This window comes from Condylostylus longicornis, unplaced genomic scaffold (genome assembly GCF_029603195.1).
Source record: "Condylostylus longicornis isolate FDR11 unplaced genomic scaffold, ASM2960319v2 ptg000018l, whole genome shotgun sequence".
Taxonomy (NCBI): domain Eukaryota; kingdom Metazoa; phylum Arthropoda; class Insecta; order Diptera; family Dolichopodidae; genus Condylostylus; species Condylostylus longicornis.
In genome coordinates, this window is record NW_026577987.1 from 9,255,567 (window position 1) to 9,280,964 (window position 25,398).

The 25,398-nt window shown below is 23.8% G+C and overlaps 2 protein-coding genes across 5 annotated transcripts in view; one reads left to right on the top strand and one right to left on the bottom strand.

The window, feature by feature from the left end:
• Positions 1 to 18,394, top strand: part of LOC129606259 (echinoderm microtubule-associated protein-like 2) — an 86,966-nt gene extending 68,572 nt beyond the window's left edge. For 3 of the 4 annotated variants that reach the window (XM_055516475.1, XM_055516477.1, XM_055516478.1), the window contains 10 exons: positions 33 to 510; positions 1,373 to 1,441; positions 14,715 to 15,020; positions 15,250 to 15,322; positions 15,390 to 15,596; positions 16,061 to 16,326; positions 16,465 to 17,101; positions 17,306 to 17,393; positions 17,473 to 17,699; positions 17,777 to 18,394. In XM_055516475.1, coding sequence (XP_055372450.1) covers positions 33 to 510; positions 1,373 to 1,441; positions 14,715 to 15,020; positions 15,250 to 15,322; positions 15,390 to 15,596; positions 16,061 to 16,326; positions 16,465 to 17,101; positions 17,306 to 17,393; positions 17,473 to 17,699; positions 17,777 to 17,902 — 2,477 coding nt within the window. In that variant the 3' untranslated portion in view covers positions 17,903 to 18,394. The remainder of the gene's footprint in view (positions 1 to 32; positions 511 to 1,372; positions 1,442 to 14,714; positions 15,021 to 15,249; positions 15,323 to 15,389; positions 15,597 to 16,060; positions 16,327 to 16,464; positions 17,102 to 17,305; positions 17,394 to 17,472; positions 17,700 to 17,776) is intronic. The other variant, XM_055516476.1, reaches the window with a different exon arrangement.
• A 4,412-nt stretch (positions 18,395 to 22,806) lies between these two features.
• Positions 22,807 to 24,344, bottom strand: LOC129606328 (40S ribosomal protein S23). The gene is made up of 4 exons (XM_055516592.1): positions 24,259 to 24,344; positions 23,715 to 23,874; positions 23,219 to 23,417; positions 22,807 to 22,967 (listed from the first exon to the last, which is right to left on the bottom strand). Exons 1-4 carry the CDS (start codon positions 24,260 to 24,262, stop codon positions 22,899 to 22,901), a joined length of 432 nt encoding a protein of 143 aa, XP_055372567.1. The 5' UTR covers positions 24,263 to 24,344; the 3' UTR covers positions 22,807 to 22,898.
• Between the last annotated feature and the right edge of the window lie 1,054 nt (positions 24,345 to 25,398).

Sequence of the window (25,398 nt, forward strand, 5' to 3'; positions counted from 1 at the left end):
AATTTTAATTAATTTTATTTTTATCTTCTTAGTGACTTCTCCGAGTCCAACAAATAATAGCTCATCATCAACAGCATCAAGTAATGAATGGAAATTAAGAAAACCTTTACCACGTTCAACACCAAATTATCATCATCAAACTGAATCATCAGCAGTACGTCGTCATCAAACTGTTGTTTCATCGGCGACACACGGAACAACAACACAACAAAATTACAATAATAACAATAATAATTATAATACAAATCATCATCAACAACCACATAATCGAAATAATAAACTACATCATCAATCGAATGGTTCACTACATTCAGATTCACATAGTAGTAGTAGTGTGTCGCCAGCTCCATCACCTTCACCACGACCAAATACAGTAAATCACCATGTTGGTTTAGGTAAACGATGGAGTAGTACAGGTGATTTTCAGAATGGTGGTGTTGGCGCCGGTGTTGCTAATGGTAGTGGTGTTGGTGTAGTATCTACTATTGGTGGTTCATCATTGCAAGGAAGGTGAGTTAGTTAAAATAAAAGAAAATGATGTAAAAATAAATTTTTTTTTTCTATTTTTTTATTTCAAATATTTTTCAAAGTTTTATTAAGTATTTTTCATTTGATTTTTACTGTTGTTCAATATAAAAATTTAAAATAATTATTTTGAGGAAAAAAAACGAAAATTAAAAATTTAATTATAAAAAAAAACAGAGTAAAAAAAAGTTGCGCGTAAAAAAAAGTGTTGTGAATTTTTTTTTATTGTATTGTTATGGTTCGTTAATTTTCATTAATTTTTAAAATTAGTTTTTTTTTTTAATTAGTTTTGTAGTTTTAGAAAAATTTCATTTACAGTTCATATTTAGTGAGCAACTGTTAGAATTTGTTAGAAGAAATATTCAATAAATTCCCAAAATGTTTTTTATAATGTGAAAAATACATTCAAACTTAAGAAAAAAATTTAATTTTAAATTTTATAAAAATTTATTAAAAAAATGGTGAAAATTAAAAGAGTGTTTTTAATAAATTGCGTGTTTTAATTGAAATAATCAAGTGTTTTGAAATTTTAAATTAATTAAATAATAATTTATTCTTGAATAATTAAGAAAATATTGAAATTTGAGAATTTATTTAAAAATTACTATGATTTTTTATGAATTTAATAAGCATAATGTCAACAAATCACAAGTATGTTAGTCGCGAATCAATCATTTGCATGAAAAAAAAAATTTTATAATAATTTTTTAATTTAATTTTTAATTTGAATGTGTTTTAAACTATAAAATATTTTTTTATTTAATTTTTGTTTTAAAATTTTGTATTCCTAATTTAGATTTTCATTTTCATTTTAAATTATCATTTTCGTATTAAATTTTATTTTTAGACTGTCTGCGAAATCTTTACTTAATTTGTCGTCATCCAAATCAATGGCAAATCATATGTTAAAGCATGGGTATGTTTTATTATTTTATTTTATTTTCTTTCATATTTTTTTACTTTATTTTACTAATAATTTGTTTTATTGTTAATATTATTTGAGCTTTAATATTTTTTTGTTTTATTTTCTTATTTAAATATCGTAAATTCAATTGCTCGAATTTCATACATAAATATAGCGAAGCACACACCTTTACTATTACACAATATTTTTTTTTTCTATTTTTTTTTATAAAGAAGAACAAAAAATAGTGGAACGAAAAATAAAAAAAAAATCTTGCACGTTTCTAATTTATTGCTATTCTTTGAACTATTGTGTGTACGTATTTTATTAAAACTATGCATAAAGCTTACCTTGAACTTCTCTTTTCTTTCGACTCCTACGAAGATTTTATGTTAGTTTTACTAAATATATTTATATGTACATATATCGTTCGTATATACAATTTTTTATTGTTATCTATATGCCGATTTGTGTGAGTGTACATTGTAATTTTTCATATTTATATATAAATATTTTATGCTAGTATTTTATAAGATTGTTTTTCTGTTTTTTTTTTTTTTTTTTTGAAGATCAATCCAAAATTAGGTATCCAATTTTAGAATTCTTTTGTATAGAAGCAAATTTCAAGCTGAAAAATTATTTTAATTATAACCATATATTTTTCTTTGTGTGTATATCAAATATTTTAACTAAACATAATTAAGTCTTTTTTAAATTATAGTATCCAAACCTATTTGGGTTCAATCAAAATAGTGTTAGATGAAATCATAAAGTTTCCCATTTATAGAGGAGATACAAAATAGAATAATTATTATTTATAATTGAATCTAGGAGTTTTTCACAAATATTTCAATTTCATTATAATAATCAACCAATTAAAATATTTAATAAAATTAGCACAGCATTAAAATTAAAAGCAGTTATTTTTTTTATAATTGAAGTCTTTCCTAATAATTCAGATCTAAACTTGTTTTACAGTTCGTCTGATAATTAAATATTTCATAGCTGTAGGGCATTATAACAGTAGTTGCAATTGCGTTCGAGTTCCAGTAAACATTTGTTTTCACATGAATAATGTAAACACAAAATAATTGGCTTGTCTGTCTGTTTTAAGTTTCAATATCACAATCACGTATAATCAACCTTCAAATATTTTGTACTACACATTTCTATTGGTCAAAGTTATAAAGCTACTCGTATAAATAAAAATTTAAGTGAAAACCGAATATTAAAAAAATTGAAACAAAAATATATAGCCAAGCGGTTCTATTCAAATTCAGTTCTCAAGTTAGGAATTCGTTTAATAATAGAATTCATAACGGAAACTCTTTGTTACTTTTATCCTTATGAATAAAACTGCAAAAAAAAGTAAAAAAAAAATTTATCAAAATTATAAAAATGAAATTCCGAAAATATGCAATCCCAATGTAAAATCCTAAAAATATGCAATCATATGTAAAATCCTAAAAACATGCAATCATATATAAAATCCTAAAAATATGCAATCAAAATTTTAAATTCTTAACAGTATTCTTTAACTATTGATGCTAAATTAATTATTGTGTTTATTGAAAGTGAAAACAATATTTTACTGAAATTAGAATGATATTGCAATTACTTTTATAGTAGCTACACTAAAGTAAATAAATGAAACTAAATAATATTAAATAGATAGTATTTTAAAGATCAAAATTAAATTTCATATTTAATTTCCTAAATTTTTAATAAATTTTTGTTTAATATTAAATCAAATAATTCAAATGTATTTTAATTTACCTTATCATTAAGAAAACTAGAAAAAACAAGAAAAATTAAAAATTTTTCTACTGAAATATTCAACTGGTTTTGTTTTATTACATACCGCTAACTAACAAAACAGTAAGTCTAATTAATAAATTAAGAAAACAATGAACGGAAATGTGAAATAATTTTTAAATGAATATAGGCGAGAGAATTAATAAGGTATAGTTATTTTTTGTTTTTTTTTTTTTTTAATTTAATTTTAACAATAGCTGTTTTGTGCTAATTTTAAAATAAAAGTATGCAATTTTTTAAAAATAGATTTTAATTTGAAAATATGTGTACGCAGTATTTTTTTTAAATAAATATTATTTATACATATATATATTTATGTAAACTATGTATAGATCATCTACATTGTAGATGACATAACAATTCAAAACAATTTATCTCGAGACATCAATTTCAGATAGTCATAAAATTATATAATTTCCTGATGTACCATAATATTTTTCTCTATGAATAAAGAGAAATTATGGAAGAAATGTAACAAAAGTAAAAATCTCATAAGAATTTCAAAAATCAATTTTAAAATAACAATAAAAATAATGGCAATTACTAATATTGCAAATTGAAGAGTGAAAATGAAAACTTAAGATAAGAAGCAAAAAAAGTTTTTCTCTTAAGTTTTCTGAAAGTTATTTAAGAATGTGTGTGTAAAATATGATTATATTGCTCTTTACTCGCACACGTATGTGAATATATTCCAAATACATTAATAATAAACATGTATTAGTTTTTGGCTTAGCTAAAGATTGTAAAAAATTATAAAAAGTTCTTTGTAAATTACAATATAAATGGATTCTGATCGAATATTGTGTTGAGAATTTCAAAATATGAGAACACAGTAATTGTTTCTCTCATTGCTAAGAACTAAGATTTGGTTTGCAACTGTCTGGTATGATTGTTTCATATAACATTTTATGATTTTCACCAATTGAAATGAGAATATTTGTTTTGACTCAATAATATGAGAAAATTGTATTTGTTTACTCAACTATTAATTGAGAAATCAAAGTATATAATTTAATTTAATTTTAAATCACGTGACCCATCAATTAATAATTATTTTCTACATGTATGAATTGTATTGGAATTTTAATGCTGTTAATGTACATATATATATATATAAATATAAAAAATTAGTCTAATTACGTAGTTTCCCAAATGAATAAGCAAAAATATTTTTAGTAATGTCTTTAAATAAAACTTGTTTTATGTTTTTAGTATTTACATTGCTTTAAAAATTTTAACATGATTCATATATACATTGACCTCGTTAAAGTTTGCAATTAAATTACATTGATAATATTAATTATGGGAATAATATGTATATGAGTATTATATTTAATATGGATTTATAAAGGTATATCATGACGATGCAAATGTATGAACCTGTTAATTAAATAAAGAATATCAATTAAAACAACTTCTTTTGGATACAATTTAATTGCAAACGAAAATTTTCGAATTCTTAGAAATTAGAAATAATAAATTTTCCAAAACTAAGTGCTAGCTTATACGACGATGTACAATTTACGAGTAGTTAACTTGATATTTACCAGTGCAGAATTCAAAAATTCATTGTACTCTACTGAAGTGAATTACACCTAAAATTTAATTTTCTTTGCTATTATATAAACAAATAAAATGACATCTGACAGAATCAATGACATTTCGAAATGAAAAATTGCCCTCAAAGTTCTTCAACTTTATTATTTTAAAAATAAGGCAAAAATTTGCATTATGTTCATATGTGCGTCCATTTAGATGAATGAAAAAAATTTGATTTTTTATTCCAAAGCTTATAGGTGTGGCAACGAAATTTTCATTGTCGGAATATATAAATTACGGAAATAAGTGGAAGCTCATTGGTCTGCTATAGTACTGTTTAAGACAACAAATTGAGGACCACGTAATTTAATCAGTAATTTAATTATAAGTTCATCGCTAAGTTGTTTAATATTCCAAAACTCATTGAGAAAATCTTATATGATTATTTTTATTTTAATTGTGTGCCATTTATTTTTCCTAATCAGTATGGTTTTCAGAGAGGGTGGTCTGTTGTAACTAACTTGGTTGAATTTATTTCTGAAACTATAGAGTTTCGTAAATTACGTCAGGTCGATATATTTTTACTGATATTAGTAAAGCGTTTGTCAGAATCCCACATGATGTTATTCTTTTGAAATTGAGCAGCATGGGGGCTTTCTTCTTATAGGCTATTGTGGGTCTCAACCTACTTGTCTGGTCCAGGTATTGTTTCGTTCTTCTTTTTCGGATACTTTTTTGACTATTTCTGAAGTTCTCCAGGGTATTAATTTGGGTCATTTTTGTTTTTATTGTGGCAACTTATGACTCTTTTTTGTGTTCACTTTCTTCTAGAGTTAGTAGTTTTGCTGACGACACGAAGATCTTAGGGCACGTGTGTTTTGTTGGCCTGCAAAATTATCTTGATAGGTTCGTCTTGTGGTGTAATGGACATATTCTTGATAGGATTGAAATATGATAGGAGTGAAATGTATTAACATACGACGAATTGTCATAGAAATATTTTATGACTAATAGATTTGTGACACATTTTCAATAACACCTATTGCACGAAATATAATATATTTTGACGTAATTCTTGTATAACCCCTATATCATAGATATCTGACAGATGTTGAGTAATATATTCTCTTAAATCATTATAGGTACATATGTATGTGTTGTTTTTTTTAATTTTTTATCTCATATATACGTATATTTACTAAACAAATATTTAAAGAAATGAAATCATATGTTTCTATATTCAATTCACATTTATTATTTTTATTAGCGCTGTTTATCACATATACATATAATATGTATATGTACATATACATACATGATATTATATTTTTTATTATTTTTATAATAATAATTTGTGTTTTTGAACACATTTATAATGTTATTGTCGTGTTTATCTTCTATATACGTATACCTTTAATGAAAATTACATGTTTTTATCATTTATATTTTCCACTTTTCATTTATAATATTTATTTTTTATATGTATTAGGGTTATACATCCACACATATGTATATGTTAAATCCGCAATATCTCGTAGATAAATTAAAGAAAAGTGCTTTTTATTGTCTTTTATAGGGTATAATTTTCTATGATATATATACATAAATTTCTATAGGTAACAGCACGGAATATATAAAAATAATATAGGTATATGAATAGTTATAACGTGTCTATATATATTTACCGGTTTATACAACTATAATAATAATAATAACATAATATAACTGTGGTAGTGGATATTTCAAAAATAATAATAATTTTAATAAGTTTGTATCGTTGTAGAGCGAAACACAAATATAAAAACTTTAGTTTAGTCTCAATACAATCTCAAGAAAAAAAAAGAATTACATTCTAAATTTTTACTAATATATTTGTATCTTTTTGGATATTTTTTTATGCGGTCGACTAATTTTTTATTTATTTAATTAAAAAAAAAATTCGCGAAAGTAAAGTACAGTAGACAATAAAGCTTTCGCTTTATAATTTTATAAAAAAGAAAAAAATAAGAAAAAAATTAAACATTTTTTTTTTAATTTTCTAATTTAGTCATAAAGTGAAGCTCGGACAATCTTGTAATTCTTTTTCATAGAATTTTCTTACAAAAATCTTAAAAGAAAAAAGTGTGTACCAAATAAAATTTCGGTATCTTATAAAAAAAATTATATGTTAAGAAATTTTTTTTTTTTTTTTGAATTCTTCGAAAAAATTTCATTTAACACGTTGCAAAAAATTTTTTATTAATCACGGATTTTTTTGGATAAAATTTGCAATAATATTGAATTTAGTTTCATTTGAATATGAAAATTATTGTGGAATTATATTTTTACAGCTAATAAAATAAGTAATTACAAATAGAAATAATTATTTGATAAATAAAGTTCGAAAAATTTGAAATTAATAAAAGACAATATTTACTGTGAACCCGAAGAGCAAACGAATTAAATTAGAACTTTATTAACTATAAATCAAAATTCCTATTTGAATTAATTTTTGTTATTGAAAACTAATCGATTTATACTATACAATAAAATTAAATTTAATTGAATTTAAAAAAAAAATTAAATTTTTCAATTAATTAGTTTTCAGTTCTTCAATTAAATTTTATTTTGATAGCCATATACATAAATCAATTAAAATTAAATTTTCAAAAAATATTTCCCTTCCAAATAAATATACAAAAAATTACAAAATTATACAGCTAGCCTGTTAAAATTTAACAACCTTTCTTCAGTATTCTAAAATAAAGCTTAGATTCAAACAATAATCAATATTAAAATTAACATAACATAATAATATGTTATAATATTATATACTGCAGTCAATATTACTCTTAAACATTTACTCTTTACGAACACGTCACTTTTTACGTTATACATATTTTGTTGTTGCTCTATATATTAATAAGTTTTAGAAGAAATTCTCTAAATGAATCATAATGGTTATAAGTTTCTGATTATCACTTATTTGTTTTACGTTTTACAAACATAATGTTTCCGTTTCATTTAAGGGTATATAATACTCTACTGAATGTATAGCGCTGTACTATAGGTGAATATAATACTTTCAATTATTCACATCAGCCTAAAGAAGTAGTTATGCATATTTAATTCCGATATAGATGCGATATTAAATTATAGATGAAAAATAAACGTTAATATTCACATTTATTGAGTCAATTTTGACTCCTTTGTACATATAAAACGGGATTTTCAAACAAAAGTGTGTTTTATTTACAAACTATAATATTTTCAGAGTAGTGTGGAATAGAACGCAAATATACTTAAATGAAACGTGAGCAGCATTTTCCAATTAGCACAAACTGATAAATGATCTTTCTGGCAAAGATATAAAAATTCAAGTACTACTTAAAAGAAAATTTTCCTAATAATTTTAATAGTCCAGTATAATTTCTGTATAAAAAATAAAATTATTTATTTTGATGAGAAATACATTTTGAATTTTTTTAATTAAAAATTTTAACAAGTAATATTAGACAAGTTAAAAGAAAAATATTTTATTATTCATAATAAAGTAAACGCAAATACACGTCATATTAAAAAGGAGTGTAATTTAATCGGGCGGCATCACTATGTCAAGGTAAAAGTCAATGAAATTTTAAAATTTTTCTTTTAATATATTTTTTTTTTTATTATTGTAATACTAATTTTGTAAAAAGAAAAAGAAAGTACATACAATAAAAAAATAAAGTAATGGTTTGTAAAGAAGCATTTTTCCATTAAAAAAGTGATGAACTAAACAGTAAAACCAATATCTAAAACAGTCACAAATATATTAATTCACTGCATACATTTAGGATGAGAAAAACAAAAAAATTGAAGGAACATAATCATTCAATTGGAGGATTAAGTTATCGGCTTATTATTTACCGTTATATATTTTCGCTTTTAAAGAAATTAGGCACCGAATATTACAATTTTACCGATTTTGATAGAACGATAAGGAGGGAGTGGAAGTGAAAAAAAATTTTCGAGAATCAGTGCTGTACCGCAGTAAAAAAAACATCTCGCTACTTGCAGAAATTAACAAATGGTTGTTGTTTCGTTACAATAAATAGTCAAAAAATGGTATTATTAGAACTTCGAAAGCCTATAAATTTTAAAGTGTTGGAAGATAAGAAAAAATTTTCTTCCACAGAAATAAGTTTCTACTCTAAAAATCTATTTTGTGTACACAATTTCAGCTTTTTATCTCAAAGGTTGAAGAAGCTTTGTATACAGGCACTTGAACAGACCAATGGATGAACGAATGAACGGACGTAACAAATTGAACTTAATAATAATTACAAATTAAAATTTTGGCAGAGTGTTAGAAACATGAAATTGCGACAATTTCATGTCAACCCCTTTTCTAAATATGATAGGTTGAGTTTTGAGAGAGGTAGTGTAGATTTTTTTAACTTGAAAAAAAAAAATTTTTCTTCTCCTTTATTTTGCGTTTCACCATAATACCAAATTAAATATTTATGTTTGCGTGTTATATAATATTTTGTATATATAAGTATGAGAAACAATATATTTTTTTGAAATGACTGTATTTTTATCCTCATTTTCTTTCATTATATTAAATTACATATGGTAACACATATACATTTACGTACATATATAGGATGACAATAGTACTGATGTATATATATATATTGTGTGTTGTATTGAAATTCAAGTGTACTGCATATACTAAAATTACTATCGTATAACCTTGATCTTGAATTCTATATGATTGTTTTTTTTTTTTGTTATTTTTGTTTATTTTCATACATTTTTAGTATAAAAATGTTCTATAAATGGTCGGAAATTGTTTGTACAAATTATTGTTTATTGTATACACATATATAATTTTCATTATATAAATTGTAATTTAGAAAAAGAAAGAGAAAAATAAAATAATTAACTTTTTAACAACAAAAACATATTAAATTTCTACTAGAAAACAGTAATTATTAAACATTATTGAATGTTAAATAGAAAGTATTGTTCGACATTTGTTACGGAATTCAAAATTATGAGATGCGAAATCCTATGAATTTTTCCGGGGGCTTACTAGCAACAAAGGTATGGTAAATTCTTAAACGTCAAATTTTACAAAATCTGAGTTGTCTGAGTTTACGAATAAAAAAAGTCAATTAAGCGTCGAAATTGTAGATTTTTTTTTTTACATGCAGACGGTCTGATGTAGTAATTCAGTAAATAAATTTGATGTATTGAGTGACTATCATTACATTAAAAATAATATAAAAAATATTTTTTTTGTAAAAGTTTTATACTTCAGACAGTTTGCAGATTGAAAACCAAATTTTGACGTTAAAGAATTTGCGGGTAGCTTATTTTTTACTGACTATTACTTTGTTTTCAATTTGCTAAATTTCTATTAGTACAAACTTTTGAACAAGTTTTTACGCAAATAAAAACCAAACTTTATTTTGTGGTTGCGGTTGTCTCTCAAATAAAATATATGGGGTGAGAATTTGTGATTCACGACGAAAAAAAAATTTTAGTTTATTTACACATATCGTTTTGTTAAAAACTCAACACTCATTTAAAAAATTTTGTTTTTTAATTTGAAACTCAAAAAAAATACAAGTCGCGATTCAGAAAGGCTAATATTAAAAAATTTATTAATTATAAGTGCATATATCATGTACACATGTACCAGAAATGAAGAAACATAAAATAATTTTTAAGAAAAAAACCTCAGTAAGGTAAACAAAACTAAATCCTCATAACTAATCAACTTTAAATTAATTCTCGGCTAATTTTTTTGTGTTGTTTTTGTTTAAGTATAGAAAAAACAATTGTGAAAAAATTGTTATAGAAGAAAATTATATTTTTTGAGTTGTTATAGTTTTTCTGCAATTGGAAGATCGGATTTTGGTACAAGGAATTATACTTATTACTATAAGATAGAACCATATTAAAAGAGTTAATAGGCTTATTACTACTATTGTTTTAAATTACTTAATTTAAATTACTTATATTTTAGTATGTACAAGAAATGTAGATTATTATATTAAATTACATATATGGTAATATGCATAGACAGATTTACTTATATTTATATATATAAAACATCAAGATTCAAGAGATACAATACTATATGATACGAAATATAATTTAGTAGTAGTACTTGAACGAAAACTATCTACTAAACGAGAACTATCTAAATATTCTAAAGTACGTCATCTCATTTAAGTTATCGTTAAATTGTTTTTCCAACTGTGCACATAACTATATGTCAAATATTGTTGTTTTTCAAATCAATTTAATTTTAAATCAAATTTCTTAATTTCTGTCGCATTTTTATAATTTCATAACATTTCTTATTGTTCTGGCAAAAAGTGATTGTGTTATTGTTTTCAAATTTCAGATTTACTTTCGAATCACTGACTAATATTAGCATCAAAATATAGCCTAATTTTGTGAAATTATATATAACATTATATGTAGTAATTTCGTTAAAAATATTAATATAAGTATTACAATAATGCACGCTCAGAAATTGAAAATTTTATAGCGAAAACTTGATATTTTTGGTTTTATGACCATTACTCTAAAAATATTTTATTATTTGTGTGACAAAATTTCATTTTTCTTAAATAAAAATTAATTTACTAATAAAAGTATTGATTCTTTTGTTATCGATATCTTTCATTTATCAAAAAAACTAACAAAAATACTTACAAAAAATTATCAACACTCTCGTATGACGAGCCTTAGGGGTGATTTTTAGAAATTGAAAATTAAACAATTACATAGGATATTAGCTTCTATTTCTAGAAATAGAGACATACATTGACATTTTAATGACATATAGCGGCAGAAACTTAAAATCTAATTTAAAACTGTTACAAAATATTTATCTGCCTAACATTTACTGAAAACCTTATGAAATACTAAAAACTTGTTATTAATAAAAAATTTGTTGCTACATTCAAGTTGAGAAAGAAAGGTGCTTTATGCTTGCACGGTAAATCTATGATGTATGGCAATTTTAAAAGCATTGGAAATTTTGAAAAACGCACGTCTGATGGAAAAAAAATTACTAAATTAATTTTTAAAGTAATTACTTTTGTCGTAACATGGGGTTCGAATAATTTTATTCAATTAATCTAATGATAGCTGTTAGTATTGTACTTCACAAATTTGACAGACTTTCTTTTACAAGGCATTGCTAATACTTACTCATACTTGTAATAATATAATAGCAAGTTTTACATTGCGTATGAATTTTTGAAAAACAATATTTTTTTATTATAATACTGAATGTACTTAAATAAGTAATTGATATCCTACACCAATAAATATGTAAAAAGTTAATTGTTCTTTATGTCATAATGGTTATTGTGAATGCATGTGTCTAGTTTAATAAATTGATAATTCTAATTAAAAAATAGAACCTGTAATTTTATTTGTTATCAGTTTTATATTACTTTTTTGTTTGCAATGAAATAAACAATTACCCCATATAGTGGAGAGGAATGAACAGGAGTATGTAAATAAAAAATTAATACCAGCATATGGACCTGCCCATATGAACTGGTTGTTTGTAAGAGCTGAAAAGTAGCATTTTTACTTAATTAATTTTGATTAATTACTTATTTGAGCTTTTCTAGCACATTATGTATGTACATATTATACTCAAAAACAGTCTTAAAAAAATTTCATAGTGCAAGGAAATTTAGCAATTAGTATAGGCGTCTAATGCAGGTCCAATTAGTTTGGGTCTCCTTTTTCTTCTACCAAAATATTTCTCTTATTTTATCAATAGTGTCGATTGTAAAAATTTGTATATTATGTATAAATTGTATACGAGTATTCAAGAATTTCAGAAAAAGTTTTAAATGAAGTGCACGTTTCTTTAGAAGTAGGCATTTGTTTATACTCATACATGTTCAAATATTTGTATAACATATTATAATTTTCATAGACTATCGATTCTGAAATTCCATAATTCAATATTAAAAATTTCATAATAATTTGCTGATCATATCATAAAGATTTATTTTATGTTTTATTTATTTTACAATACTAATAGAATTAAACAAAAATTTAAATCAATAAATTGTCCTTTTTCTATATGTACATATAAAAATATTTACATACATAGAATTAATTTAAACTAAATATACGCAGGACAAGGACATTAAAAACATTTTCAAAACTTTCATATGTATATTTTTTTTACAATGTAACATACGCAATATATACAATGTACATGTATTGTGTATTTACCTTTTATAATTAAAAAATTGATAAAATTTAATTTATAATAGAATAAAACTAACAACATATTGAAATTTTCTTGACCATGTCAATTATTATAATTCTTACATATTTTTCATAAACAAATTCTATATGTATGCATATGTATACACAAACATGTCCACGTAAAAGGAATCTTTGATGAACAAAGAATAAATATTTAATTATTAGAATAAGAAGAAGTGACCAAATTGCTGGTTATTCCAAGTGAGCGCAGTTATTTACACTTTTACGGCAAATATATTTTAATGTTTGTCAAGAAATTTTATTGTAAACGTACGAGTTCAATTTAAGCAGTGCGAACTCGTATTTAAATATTTCTGGAACTGTAAAACTTATGCAGTATTATTATTTAACGATGTAATTAAAATTCGTCTCATATCTCGGAAACTAATACGCTTAGCATTTAAGTTTTATACAAAAGAGTGTAATAATTGGTCAATATTCCGGTAAAATTTCGTGGTTGTTGTATAATTTCTTTACAAATAATTTGCAATTCAAGCGTTACCAAGTTTAGTAATAGAACCATTCAAATAAATCTTAATGTTGAACTTTTTTGTTAAATGTCAAAAAGCTTTTGAAAATCAAATCGTATTCGTATAGAAAATCATCCGGTATCCGAAAGTATTTTGTTCCAAGTGCTGCTTTAGTATTCTAAGACAAAATACAAGATACTTTTTATTAAAACTATGCAATAAGTATAAAGCGAATTTTTCAAAGGAAAAAGCAACTAACTTCAAAAGCTAATGTCAAATTATAGTTTAATAAATTTATCATCAGCTTGGAAGTACGAAAATTTATTGCTTTTTTAAGTAATTCAAAATTACATTTTAAACCATAAATAATACTACAAAATAATAATTAGAAAACGCGATACTGTAAAGGCATAGTCTACTAAATATGCAAATTATTTTTAATTATTTTATGAAAGCAAAACAGTTCATGTGATTTGATTGCGCTGTTCATGAGCAAACTAGATGAGCAACATTTGATTATGAACATGTTTACTTAAACATAGCAAAGTCTTAACTATATATCCCGAAATATTGCATTTATAAAAGCTCTATTAACTTATAGAATGAAATTAGCTAAAGTTTTAAATATCACCCGGCCAAAAGAGAAGCAAATACGTTATAGAACGTATAACATTATAAATTTTTGACAATATTATTAAATTATTTTATTATTTGGCCACGTCTATATCCAAAGGAATATTAAAATTTACAACAATTACTATAATGATATCTAACCATAAAAAATAGATTTTATAAAAAATAGTAAGAAAGGATAATACATAGTAGCCATTTAAATGCATTTCATGTAAATTCAGAATTTTCATTTCGTTAAATGAATTATTAATGATTGTAATTACATTGATTACATGTCTTGTCATTTTGTATGTAAAAAGAAGAAGTTGATTATTTTTTTCCAACAGTTTGATTTAGACTTTTGGTGTTAGTAATATTGAAATTTTTATTTCAATTCATATAATACGAATTAAGAGAACTCAGTTTTTTTCCAGAGTCATAAAAGAGAAACATTATGTCGTCAAAGTATTATTAATTTTTTAAGAAATTTTATTTCTTTTATTTTTATTTTATTAATTATTAAAATATTAATTTGCATTTTGTTTTTTTTTTTTTTGTCTTTATAGCACTCATACTGCCACCTATAATGATGAAGAAGGTTCGGTTAAAATGTTCCTTCGTGGACGTCCACTAATATTTTTTGCGCCGTCCGATGTTAAGGATTCTTATGATATTACAAAAGTTCAACCAGCACCAAGTAGAAAACTAAAATTGGATTGGGTTTACGGTTATCGTGGAAAAGATTGTCGCTCAAATTTGTATCAGTTACCAACTGGTGAAATGGTATATTTTGTTGCTGCTGCAGTTGTTCTTTATAATGCAGATGAACAATGTCAAAGACATTATCTAGGGCATACAGATGATGTTAAAAGGTGATTACACCAATATAAAAATTCTATTATAGTATAAAGTAAAGTAAAATTAAGCAGAAATTTTTAGAAATGTTTTACTTTTTTAATATTAACTTCTTTTGTCCTTTTATTTAAATTTGAAGAAGGAACAAAATTTCCTCCCCAAAATTTATTTGCTTGCCAAATATTTTTTTTTACTTGAGTAGTATGTAAAATGCATGAATAAATGATTTTTTTTTTATTAATTTAGTTTGGCAGTTCATCCAAATAAACTTCTAGTCGCTACAGGTCAATGTGCTGGCCATGATAAAAGGGATGCAACGGTAAAAATTTATTTTAATAAAATAATTTTATTCAATTATTTTAATAAATTGTTTTATGAATTTTTAGCCCCATGTTAGAGTTTGGAATTCAGTTTCCTTAGCAACAATAGCAGTTATTGGAGCTGGTGATTTTACTGGTTCTGTTAATTGCTTATCATTTAGTAGAGCTGATGGTGGAGCTAATTTAGCTGTTATCGATGATTCACCTGAGAAAATTATTTCAGTATGGGATTGGCAAAAAGGTGAAAAAGGTGTTAAAATAACAGAGACCAGGGTAAGATAAAAATGTTAATAAAATATGAAAGAAATTTTTTCTCAAATCTTTTAAAACTGTAATAAGCGTAAATTGCAAGTATTTTTAAAAATTACAACATTTAAATGATATAATACAATTATTTCAATTTAATCCAATTTATACTTATGTAATTTAGTCAAAACTTCTAAATGAGTTTTCAAATAATAATTTATTTTTTTTACATTGTGGGCGTACTAGTAGGGGTCGCGCCCCTAAAACTATCACCTTATTCATTTTCATTATTTAATTTCTGTAACAAAACTAGCAAAACTTAGTTTTCTTAATTATAGTAACTGAAAGTACATTGTAATAAGTTGTAAAAAAATTCATTAGATAATAAAAATTTACAATACCTCCCACGTAACAAATAGATATACATGTAATTTTATATATACACCTCATTATTACATAATAAGTAATTTTCTTAATTAATTTCGTTTTAGTGTTCAGTCGACACTGTTGTAGCTGTTGAATATCATCCTCTAGAACGAAATCAAATTATTACTGTTGGTAAAAGTCATGTTGCATTTTGGACACTTGATCATAGCGGCGCATTATATAAGAAAATGGGTATATTTGAAAGTAGAGAAAAACCAAAATATGTCACTTGTATTGCATTTAATCAAAGTGGTGATGTTATAACAGGTGATTCGAGTGGAAATATCGTTGTTTGGGGTCGTGGAACAAATACAATATCTCGTTTCTTTAAGTAAGATATTTAAAACAAAAAACTTTATAAACTAAATTACATAATTTTAGAAATTTAATGGAACATAATATTTTTATAAAATTCATTTATAGAAAGAGAAAATATTAAATATTTATTTTTTGTTTTTGGAAAATATAGAAAAGTTCATGAAGGACCGATATTTTCATTGTGCGCTTTAAAAGATGGTGGTCTGATTTCTGGTGGTGGTAAAGATAGTCGTATTATAATTTTTGATGAAGATATGAATCGTGCTGATGCAGAAGGATTCATTGAACCACATTTTGGTGGTATACGTGTCATAAATGAAGGAAAAGGATCGCAAATTCTTGTTGGTACTACAAGAAATTGTATATTAATTGGATCATTAGATTTAGGATTTAATCCAGTTGTTATGGGTCATACAGAAGAGATATGGGGTTTAGCTGTACATCCAAATATGGCACAATTTGTAACTGGGGGATTTGATCAGTTATTACAGTTATGGGACGCTTTATCACATTCAGTTGTATGGAGTAAAGATATTGGAGAACAAATTCAATCATGTGCATTTTCACCAGATGGCGAATTAATAGCTGTTGGTGGTATAACTGGTCGTTGGATGATATTTGATGCTCAAACAAGAGAAATGCTTGCACAATTCATTGATGGTCAAGAACCAATTCAAGCTATTCAGTTTTCACCAGACGGACAATTTTTGGTTATAGCATCAAGAGATAATTTCCTCTATGTATATCAAATTGATGGTTCAAGATTTTCAAAAGTTGGACGTTGCAGTGTAAGTAATATTTTATTACTAATATTTTAATACCATGCTTTCATTACTACTATGAAAATGATTGTTAATTTAACAGTCAATCTGACTTAATTGATAGCCTTATAATATAAATATGCAACGTTCTAGTTATGTTCAGTTAAAAGTTATTTTAAGAAAATGATTAAAAAACAAATAATAATTAATTTTGTCATTATTTTCTTTCAGGGTCATTCAAGTTTTATTAAACATGTTGATTGGTCTGAAGATAACCAAATGTTAAGGAGTAATTCTGGAGACTATGAGACACTATATTGTAAGTATTTTTTTTAAATAAAATGTACTAAATAAGAAATTGCATAAATAAAAACTAAATCTGTTTTAAAAAATTATAGGGAATTCTGGAACATGCCGTCAAATTACATCTAATACTGCAATACGTGATGTATCATGGTCAACAAATACATGTACTTTAACTTTCAATTCGATTGGAATATGGCCAGAACATGCAGATGGTACAGATGTTAATTCAGCAGCGAGTAGCCATGATAAATCATTAATTGCCTCAGGTGATGATTTTGGGCGTGTAAGATTATTCGTATATCCAGCGATGCAACCAAAGGTATCAATTACATACTTAATTATAAAGTCGATTTTTGTTTTAATAATTTTTTTTTCTATTAAAATTTTTTTTTTTAGTCCCTAGCACACAATTACAATGGTCATAGCAGTCATGTGACTTCGGTTGGATTTTTGCATGATGATACCAGATTGATTTCAACTGGTGGCAACGACACTAGTGTAATGCAATGGGAAGTTATGTAAACGCGATTGAAAATTGAAAATTATTACAATTTTTTTTTTATACACAATTCAAAAGTATAAATGTATAAACACTTTTATAAAAGAAAAAAAACAAAAATGTTCATTAACACTTTAAAGAAAAAGCTTTTCAAATTTTAAATACAAAATTTTACAAAATAAAATAAGAATATAAAACTAAAATTTATGCCAGATATTAATTATGCATAAACTATAATACATACATTCCAAAAATTAAAAACATAAACTTTATAATTGTTAATCACATTTTATTATTTGATTTTCAATATTATAGAAATAGAAAATTTTTAAGTGAACAAGTTTAACTTGTCTTGCATTATGAAATAAAAATTTAAAAAGAAAATATCAACTCATACAGTTCAATGTGAAAACATTTACAAATAATTTCTATTTAAAGGAATATTGAATAAAATCTGCTTAATTAAAAAATTTATTTTTTAAAAGTCCAGTATAAATAAAAATTAAATTTTGATTTTATTTTTTTTGCAAAGCATTTTTTGATTTTTGTAAATAAAATTTAAATTCGAAATTCAAATCACAATAATATTAAAATATATAAAATGTTTCATTTATTACAATTAATAAATACATATTTACTAAAAGAATTAATTTTCATTAGAATTATTATTTTTTATTATTAATTTTTCAATTTCAATAACAATTGTATGTACCGCACTTTACACAATGTACATACTTGTATGTATTAGATTTTGTGCCTTAAAATAAATGTTTTACATTTTTTTTTTTAAATGAGATAAACTTAAAATAGAATAAAAAATTACAAAATAAGAAAATGGAAATAATTATAACAATGCCAAAATAAAATAAACTTTAAATATATTAAGAAATACACAAAATTTTTATTATTATACTGGTACTAATTAAAAATGTATAAACTAATTTAAATTATCTTTAGATAAAATATTTAAATTTATTTTATGTACAATTTGAGAAACATTCTAAATAAAATTTTTTTCCTAAAGTTTATTCAAAATAAAATAAAAACAGATTATTTAAATTTTAAACAAAATGTTCAGTAAAATTACAGAAAATTTCTGTACTTGTTTAATTTTAGTAAGATGCACTTATAAATTGTAACATACAAAATTAAATGTTAGAGTGTCACATTAAAAAATTACTTAAATTTAAATAAATTAAGTAGTTCTAATTTATGAAAATTAATTTTCAGATTTTCCAATGTTGAATAGTAAAACTTTAGTTGAACCATGATTAATTATTAATTATTACAGAACCCTTAATTTAAAATGTGTTTCTAAATTCTTTTTTTATATTTAAATACAATTACCCTTCTAAAATTAAAATGAAGAATTATCTCAACTGCATAGAAATTCTTTCACTTATTCTTCAAATATATCCATAAGTTATTTGATTAAATTGTAGAATATTTGCCAAGATTAAATATTTAATATACCTATGCATAATAAAAGTTAATTAATTTCCTTAAACAATGAATGTTTCTTAAATTTTACAAAAAAAAACAAATAAATAAATAAATAAAACTACTCTTCTGTAACACATTCTCCACAAAAAAATTTACAGTCCCAATCTATATTATTGGTTAAAAGAATTTGTTTAACATAATAACTACATAACTAAATTTAGAAATTAATAAAACATATTGCGTAAACTTAGTTAAATTTTAATCCCTTATAAAATTAGATAATTAATTTTCAATAATAAATTTTAATAATTTAATACAAAATGTATAAGTATACAATATAAATTATTAAATATGGTTAACAGATGAGTTGATATTAAGTTGGAAAACCGAAATACAATAAAATATTATCTACTTAAAAATAAATTTGTTAATGATTTTGTAAATAATATTTTTAAGCACTATATACTTTCAAACTTAGTTGTGTAAATTATTAATTTTTTTTTTTAAGAATAAAGTTTAAAAGTTTGTTTAAAAATATATTATTGAAATTAATATTTATTTTATAATCAACAAATATTTTTGCTGGAAGTTTTTAATCTACAAAACCTTAAAAAATAAACTGACATCCATGTTTTCTTTAAAATTGTAAATGTTTTTTTTAAGTAATCCGTACATTTATTTAATATAATTAGAATTTATATTTTAATTGTTAATTAAATAATATGAGTAAATATTCGGCAATAAGTTAAATAAATGAAGAATAGCCAAGTTTCCAGAAAAGTGGCAGTTCTTTTTTATTATCGCTAAATGGATTTGTTTATCACTGGAAATATAACAAAATTACTGATGTTATGAAGTTTTCACAAATATTGTCAATTCATATAAAAAAACTAACTCAAAATATTATTTTTTTTTTACAATTAAAATGAAATTATTTGATTACAGCCATCAAAATGCATTTGATAGTAGAAACATAAGCTATTTTAGCTCTTGTTTAAACGTAGGCCAATCGAATGATGAGCTTTCAACTAAAATCGAGAAAATTATTTTTATTTTAATTTTTTTATGGCATTTTCAAAAATATTAAATTACAATTTCCTTAAAATATACACAACCGTTAACACATAATTCGTACTTTAAATTTTAAAGAAATTAAATAATTTTATTCGATGCGAACATAGGAATCACCGCTTTAGTACTATTAACATTACTACGACACAATAAAATACTATATAATTATAAAATGTTTCTTATTTATTTGATTAGAAAATGATTATATACTCCAAATAAGAAATCAATTTATTTATATATACCTGTAACGTTAAAAAATTTTATTATAAAATATCTGAAAACTTTTGATTATTTAATAGCAAATTTTAATAAATTTTTAAATGTAAATGTATTTAAATTAAAACACCTCGTTCTTAATTAAATTTTCATCACTAATTAAAAAAATTATAAAAATTTTTTTTTTTTTTATTAATATATAGATGTATGTTCATCTGAAATTAGGAAGAAAATAATGAAATAATAATAATGTAACTGTGTAAATGTTTTACATTTTAAATATGTTATTGATAGTTTATCTTCAAATTAATTTTATTAAAATTTATTTTTTATAATTTTTAAGTAAAAAATAAATAATCAAAATCAATTAAGAAAATGTGCACGCTTTTTTGTTTTGCTTATTCTATCCGAGGAAATTTTGATGCCATTTAAAAGATATAACGATAAATAGTCTGATTTTTTAAACGTGATTTTTGAAATATCCTGTAAATCTCCTTTATCCTCCTTTATTTGGGGCATCTTAGTTAAATTATTATAGATTTTAGTTTTTTATAATCAATTCCGGAAATTCGACCATGAATGTTTGATGTTACTTCTATCGAGAAAGACATTATGAATGTCAATCACAATGGTCTTGTGAAACTGAATTTCTTCTTCTTACATCCGTAATTTTAAAAGTTTTTTCTATTGTTTTGAAACAATTTAACAAAAATTAAAATTCGTAATATTGTAAAAATCTCTTAACAAAATTTTAAAAACGAAGAGTAAATCTCTTATTAGCATAATAAATTATTCTTGTATATGTCAATGAAGAAAGGCGGCCGCTTTAGGGTTAGGACATTTTGCATAAAAAAATGGACATATTATGATACTCAATGTATCGTTAAAATATTTTCTGATTTATTGTTATTTTCAATATTTATACCGCTCTATATTTGTAGAAAGTTCCCACACCCAAGATAAACCCAGAATTTATAATCTTTAATACTGTAATCGATATATGTATATAGATATTTCGATATTAAGACATTAACGTATCCATCCTAACTAGTATTTGTTAAGTTTTTTTGCAAATGCCTTAAAACATAAAAGGAAAATAAGTAATGCTCCCTCTCTCTACGCAGATATCCAATGCTAACTAGTGCTAATAGTATTAAACTGAAGGGTTTAATCAAGTTTATATTGAAAACTTACACAAATTATTAAAATATTTGTTCACATGTAGGTACATTAATACATTCCTGGTTTTTTCTTCTTGGAAAATTATGTAAATTTACAAAAATTTAAGCGCTATAATAATGAATGCGGATCAAAATGAGTTATTTCCACTGTTGACACAACACGTCTTTAATATTTAAAAAAAAATACAGACATAAAAAAATCCCCATCTCATTTAAATTTTTGCTAACAATTCTGCGGAAGAAACTTTATACATTTGTTTTCATTTTTAAAAATACATACATACATATACATATATTGAATTATGTATAACTTTATGTATATACATATGTACACATACGTTTTTTTAATATTATTGAGTTGGAGAAAATAACTATTTCGAAACGATTCTTTAATGCTTTAGCAATTTTTTTTAAAACCAGTTATCATCGAAAATCGAGATGCTGGTGTACGTACATATTAATTTATGTATACTTCGCCTGCCGTTTATATTTTTGTTTCACATATTAGGCACAGTTCCGTTTAATAAATTGCTTCCAAAAGAGCCACACTAAATGTTTTGAAGTACATGAAATATTTTATAAAAATCTTGCCATACACACACGTGATTTTTTTCAACGCAAAGCGTATTAGTGCTACTTCGAAGGGAAAAATTATTCTACAATAACTATAATTTGATACGCGTTAGTAAGAAAATTATTTAAGCATTTACCTACGCAGTTTTAATGTTAGATAGAAAATTTAATTTAAATGGCAAAGTTTTTCTTATTTCTTGATTATTTCATCTTACAGCTCTATTTTCCAAATATGAAAAAATTTCTGCATGTTGCAAAATGCTTTTCTAACCTGTGGAAAAACTTTTATCAAGCGGTAATACACTTCTTGGTAATTTAAAACTGATTTATCAAAAATACCCTTAAGTATTTGGATTGAAATACATTTAACCTGTACATATAGTTTTTTAATATATTTCTGAATATTATTTTATGGACACACCATTTGTAAAATAAAATTAGTCTTTCTCTCTACCATTAAAATGGCATTGTTTATTTTATATTATTCTTAGATGAATTTATAATAAGTTTTTTTTTTCAAAATTTGTGGAAGTATCTAAGATCTTGGTCTTTCCTTCTTTTCCTTATAAAGAGCCAGAAGCGATACATTTGCGACTTTCACCACCTAAAATTAGAAAATGAAACCATTACTAATGGTGTTTGAATATAATAATTACTGTTTGCTACTATATAGAAACTTTTGGAGGAAAGGAAAAAGTGTTAGATTTTATAAATTCAGCTATTAGATATTTTTAATCAAGTCAAATCATTGGATTGGCTCTATATATTTCATCATTATTATTTGTTAATAAGTGTTATATTTTATAAAAATGAACATTTTGTCAATATAAGAATAAACATTTTTAATTAACTCACCTTAAATCTAACTCCAGGAATATCACCTACGGCATGACCTTTACGGCCAAATCCTGCAACTAATACCTCATCGTTTTCCTCAATATAATTCAAGCTACCATCACGAGGTACAAAAGCTGTGATTTTTTTACCATTTTTAATTAATTGCACTCTAACACACTTTCTGATAGCAGAGTTCGGTTGTTTAGCTTCAACGCCTCTAAGGAGGAATAAATAAGTTTAGTAACTAAATAAAAAGTTAAATACAAAATAAATATTTAATAAAATTAAAAATAATATGTTTTCATGTGGATGAATTGCGTCTTTTATCTCACAGTATACTCCTGTGATTGGATTTTTACAATACCAATAACACAGTAATATACTGCTAGACAGAAGACTCATTTTCCTATAGAAGAGTTGTAAACTTCATTTTCTTTCACTTTCAATGGCATTTCTAATTTTGTTCAAGATATTGAGGACAAGTTTTATTCTTGTTGAATTTAAATGCGCTTACACTTTTTCAAGAACAATTCCCTTAGCATGAGAAGCACCACCAAAAGGGTTAGCTTTCCATCTTGTTCCTAAATGTGCCTTTTTGTAGTCTTTGTCTGCCCATCTTTGATCACGACGATGGTTAACATGCTTTCTCGCTGTGCGAAGCCCTCTTGGTTTTCCTAAAATTATGTAAAATAAAGTATACAAATAAAAATATGAAATAACAAAGAGTTAATATATAAACATTTCGTATTATGTTAATTTTAGTAAGCAGTTCTTGTAATTACTTATTTTATTCAAATCTCAAATATTTAATTGAAATATTTACATGGATGAATTTGGATTTTTAAGAAACGTAAATAGTGTTGAGTATCTGCTTTTAGAATAACTTCATTACTTGAATTGATATTGTAGTGCTTATTAATATATGTATAGAAAAAAAATTGACTTTAATTTATGACTCTTTTTGTTATTCGATAACACTTTTCTTAATTTAATTCTTTAATGAATTATTTTTCTTTCAAATAACTGTTTTAAACAAAATTTTGTAAAAATTTACTTACCCATTATTTTATCACGTACGAATTATGTCGTGCCGGAAATAAAAAAGAACTCAATTGACAGAATATCAAACCATCGTTCATTTTTTTAACGAAAATAAAATGCTAATAGAATTAAACGAAATTACTTGAATTGGAATCGGAACAAAAATTTCATTTGTTTTTATAACTTAAAAAAATAAGTTCTGCCAACTCATAAATCATTTCAACTTTGACATTTCTCTAAAAATGCTTTTCTCTAAATTTTTATTTTCCAATTTTATTTTTTTTTTATTTAATTACAGTTTTTGAAATAACTAAATTGAATATTTAACAGAGAATTCTAATTCTTTTCATATTACAATTGCAAATTTTTTTAAAAAAATTTTTAAAAGTTTTTGGCTGTTGTTTTATTTACATTAGGTATTGTTTACAAATCAAGCAAAATTGGACAACCAAATCGTACAACTAATCGAATTAATGTTTACAAATCAAAATAAATTTGATCAAACCAAAATTGAGTAGTTTGTTATGACATATGAAGCTAAAAATAAAAATATCTATTTTAAAATTTTCTTTGTGTATTTTAAATATAGCTTATTTAGATTAATAATTATAAATTTTTTTTTAATTTTTTCATGTTTCAGAACTACAAAATAAATTTATAATTGACAGCAGTTCGTTCAAAAAAAAGTAAATAAAAAGGAAAATTTCAAATATTATGTTACTTTAAAACATAAACGTAGATGTCGCGATTGTTCCGAACTGGCAATATATCATTGTGAATGATTTTAAAAACTGATAGTTTTTTATTTCTTTTTAAAATTAACTGGTTTTTTTATGGTTCTTTTTTATTTGCTTTAAAAAAAATTATAAATAGTGAGTTTCAAAAGTGCATTGTAAAGTGACAAGAAAACTAAAAGTTTATTTAATTTAGAAATAAAAATTTTAAATATTTTGGACGATATTTAAAAAAAAAGACGATAGACTAATATTCGGTAACGCTGCTGTGAACGAATGATAACATTAAAAATATGGTTCTTTCCCAGAACGGCTTCAATTTAGCGATCAGGTCAATCACATGATTCGTGATTATGAGCGTTTTTGTTTTTTAACTTAAAGTCTCCACTTTTTAAAGCTCTGATCCTGATCAGTTTCAGAGTT

Excerpts from the sequence above, each read along its gene's own strand:
- LOC129606328 (XM_055516592.1), bottom strand. Across the intron at positions 23,418-23,714 it reads GGAATTGTTCTTGAAAAAGT|AGGCGTTGAAGCTAAACAAC; the intron begins GTAAGCGCATTT and ends ATTCCTCCTTAG. Across the intron at positions 22,968-23,218 it reads TTCCTGGAGTTAGATTTAAG|GTGGTGAAAGTCGCAAATGT; the intron begins GTGAGTTAATTA and ends TTCTAATTTTAG.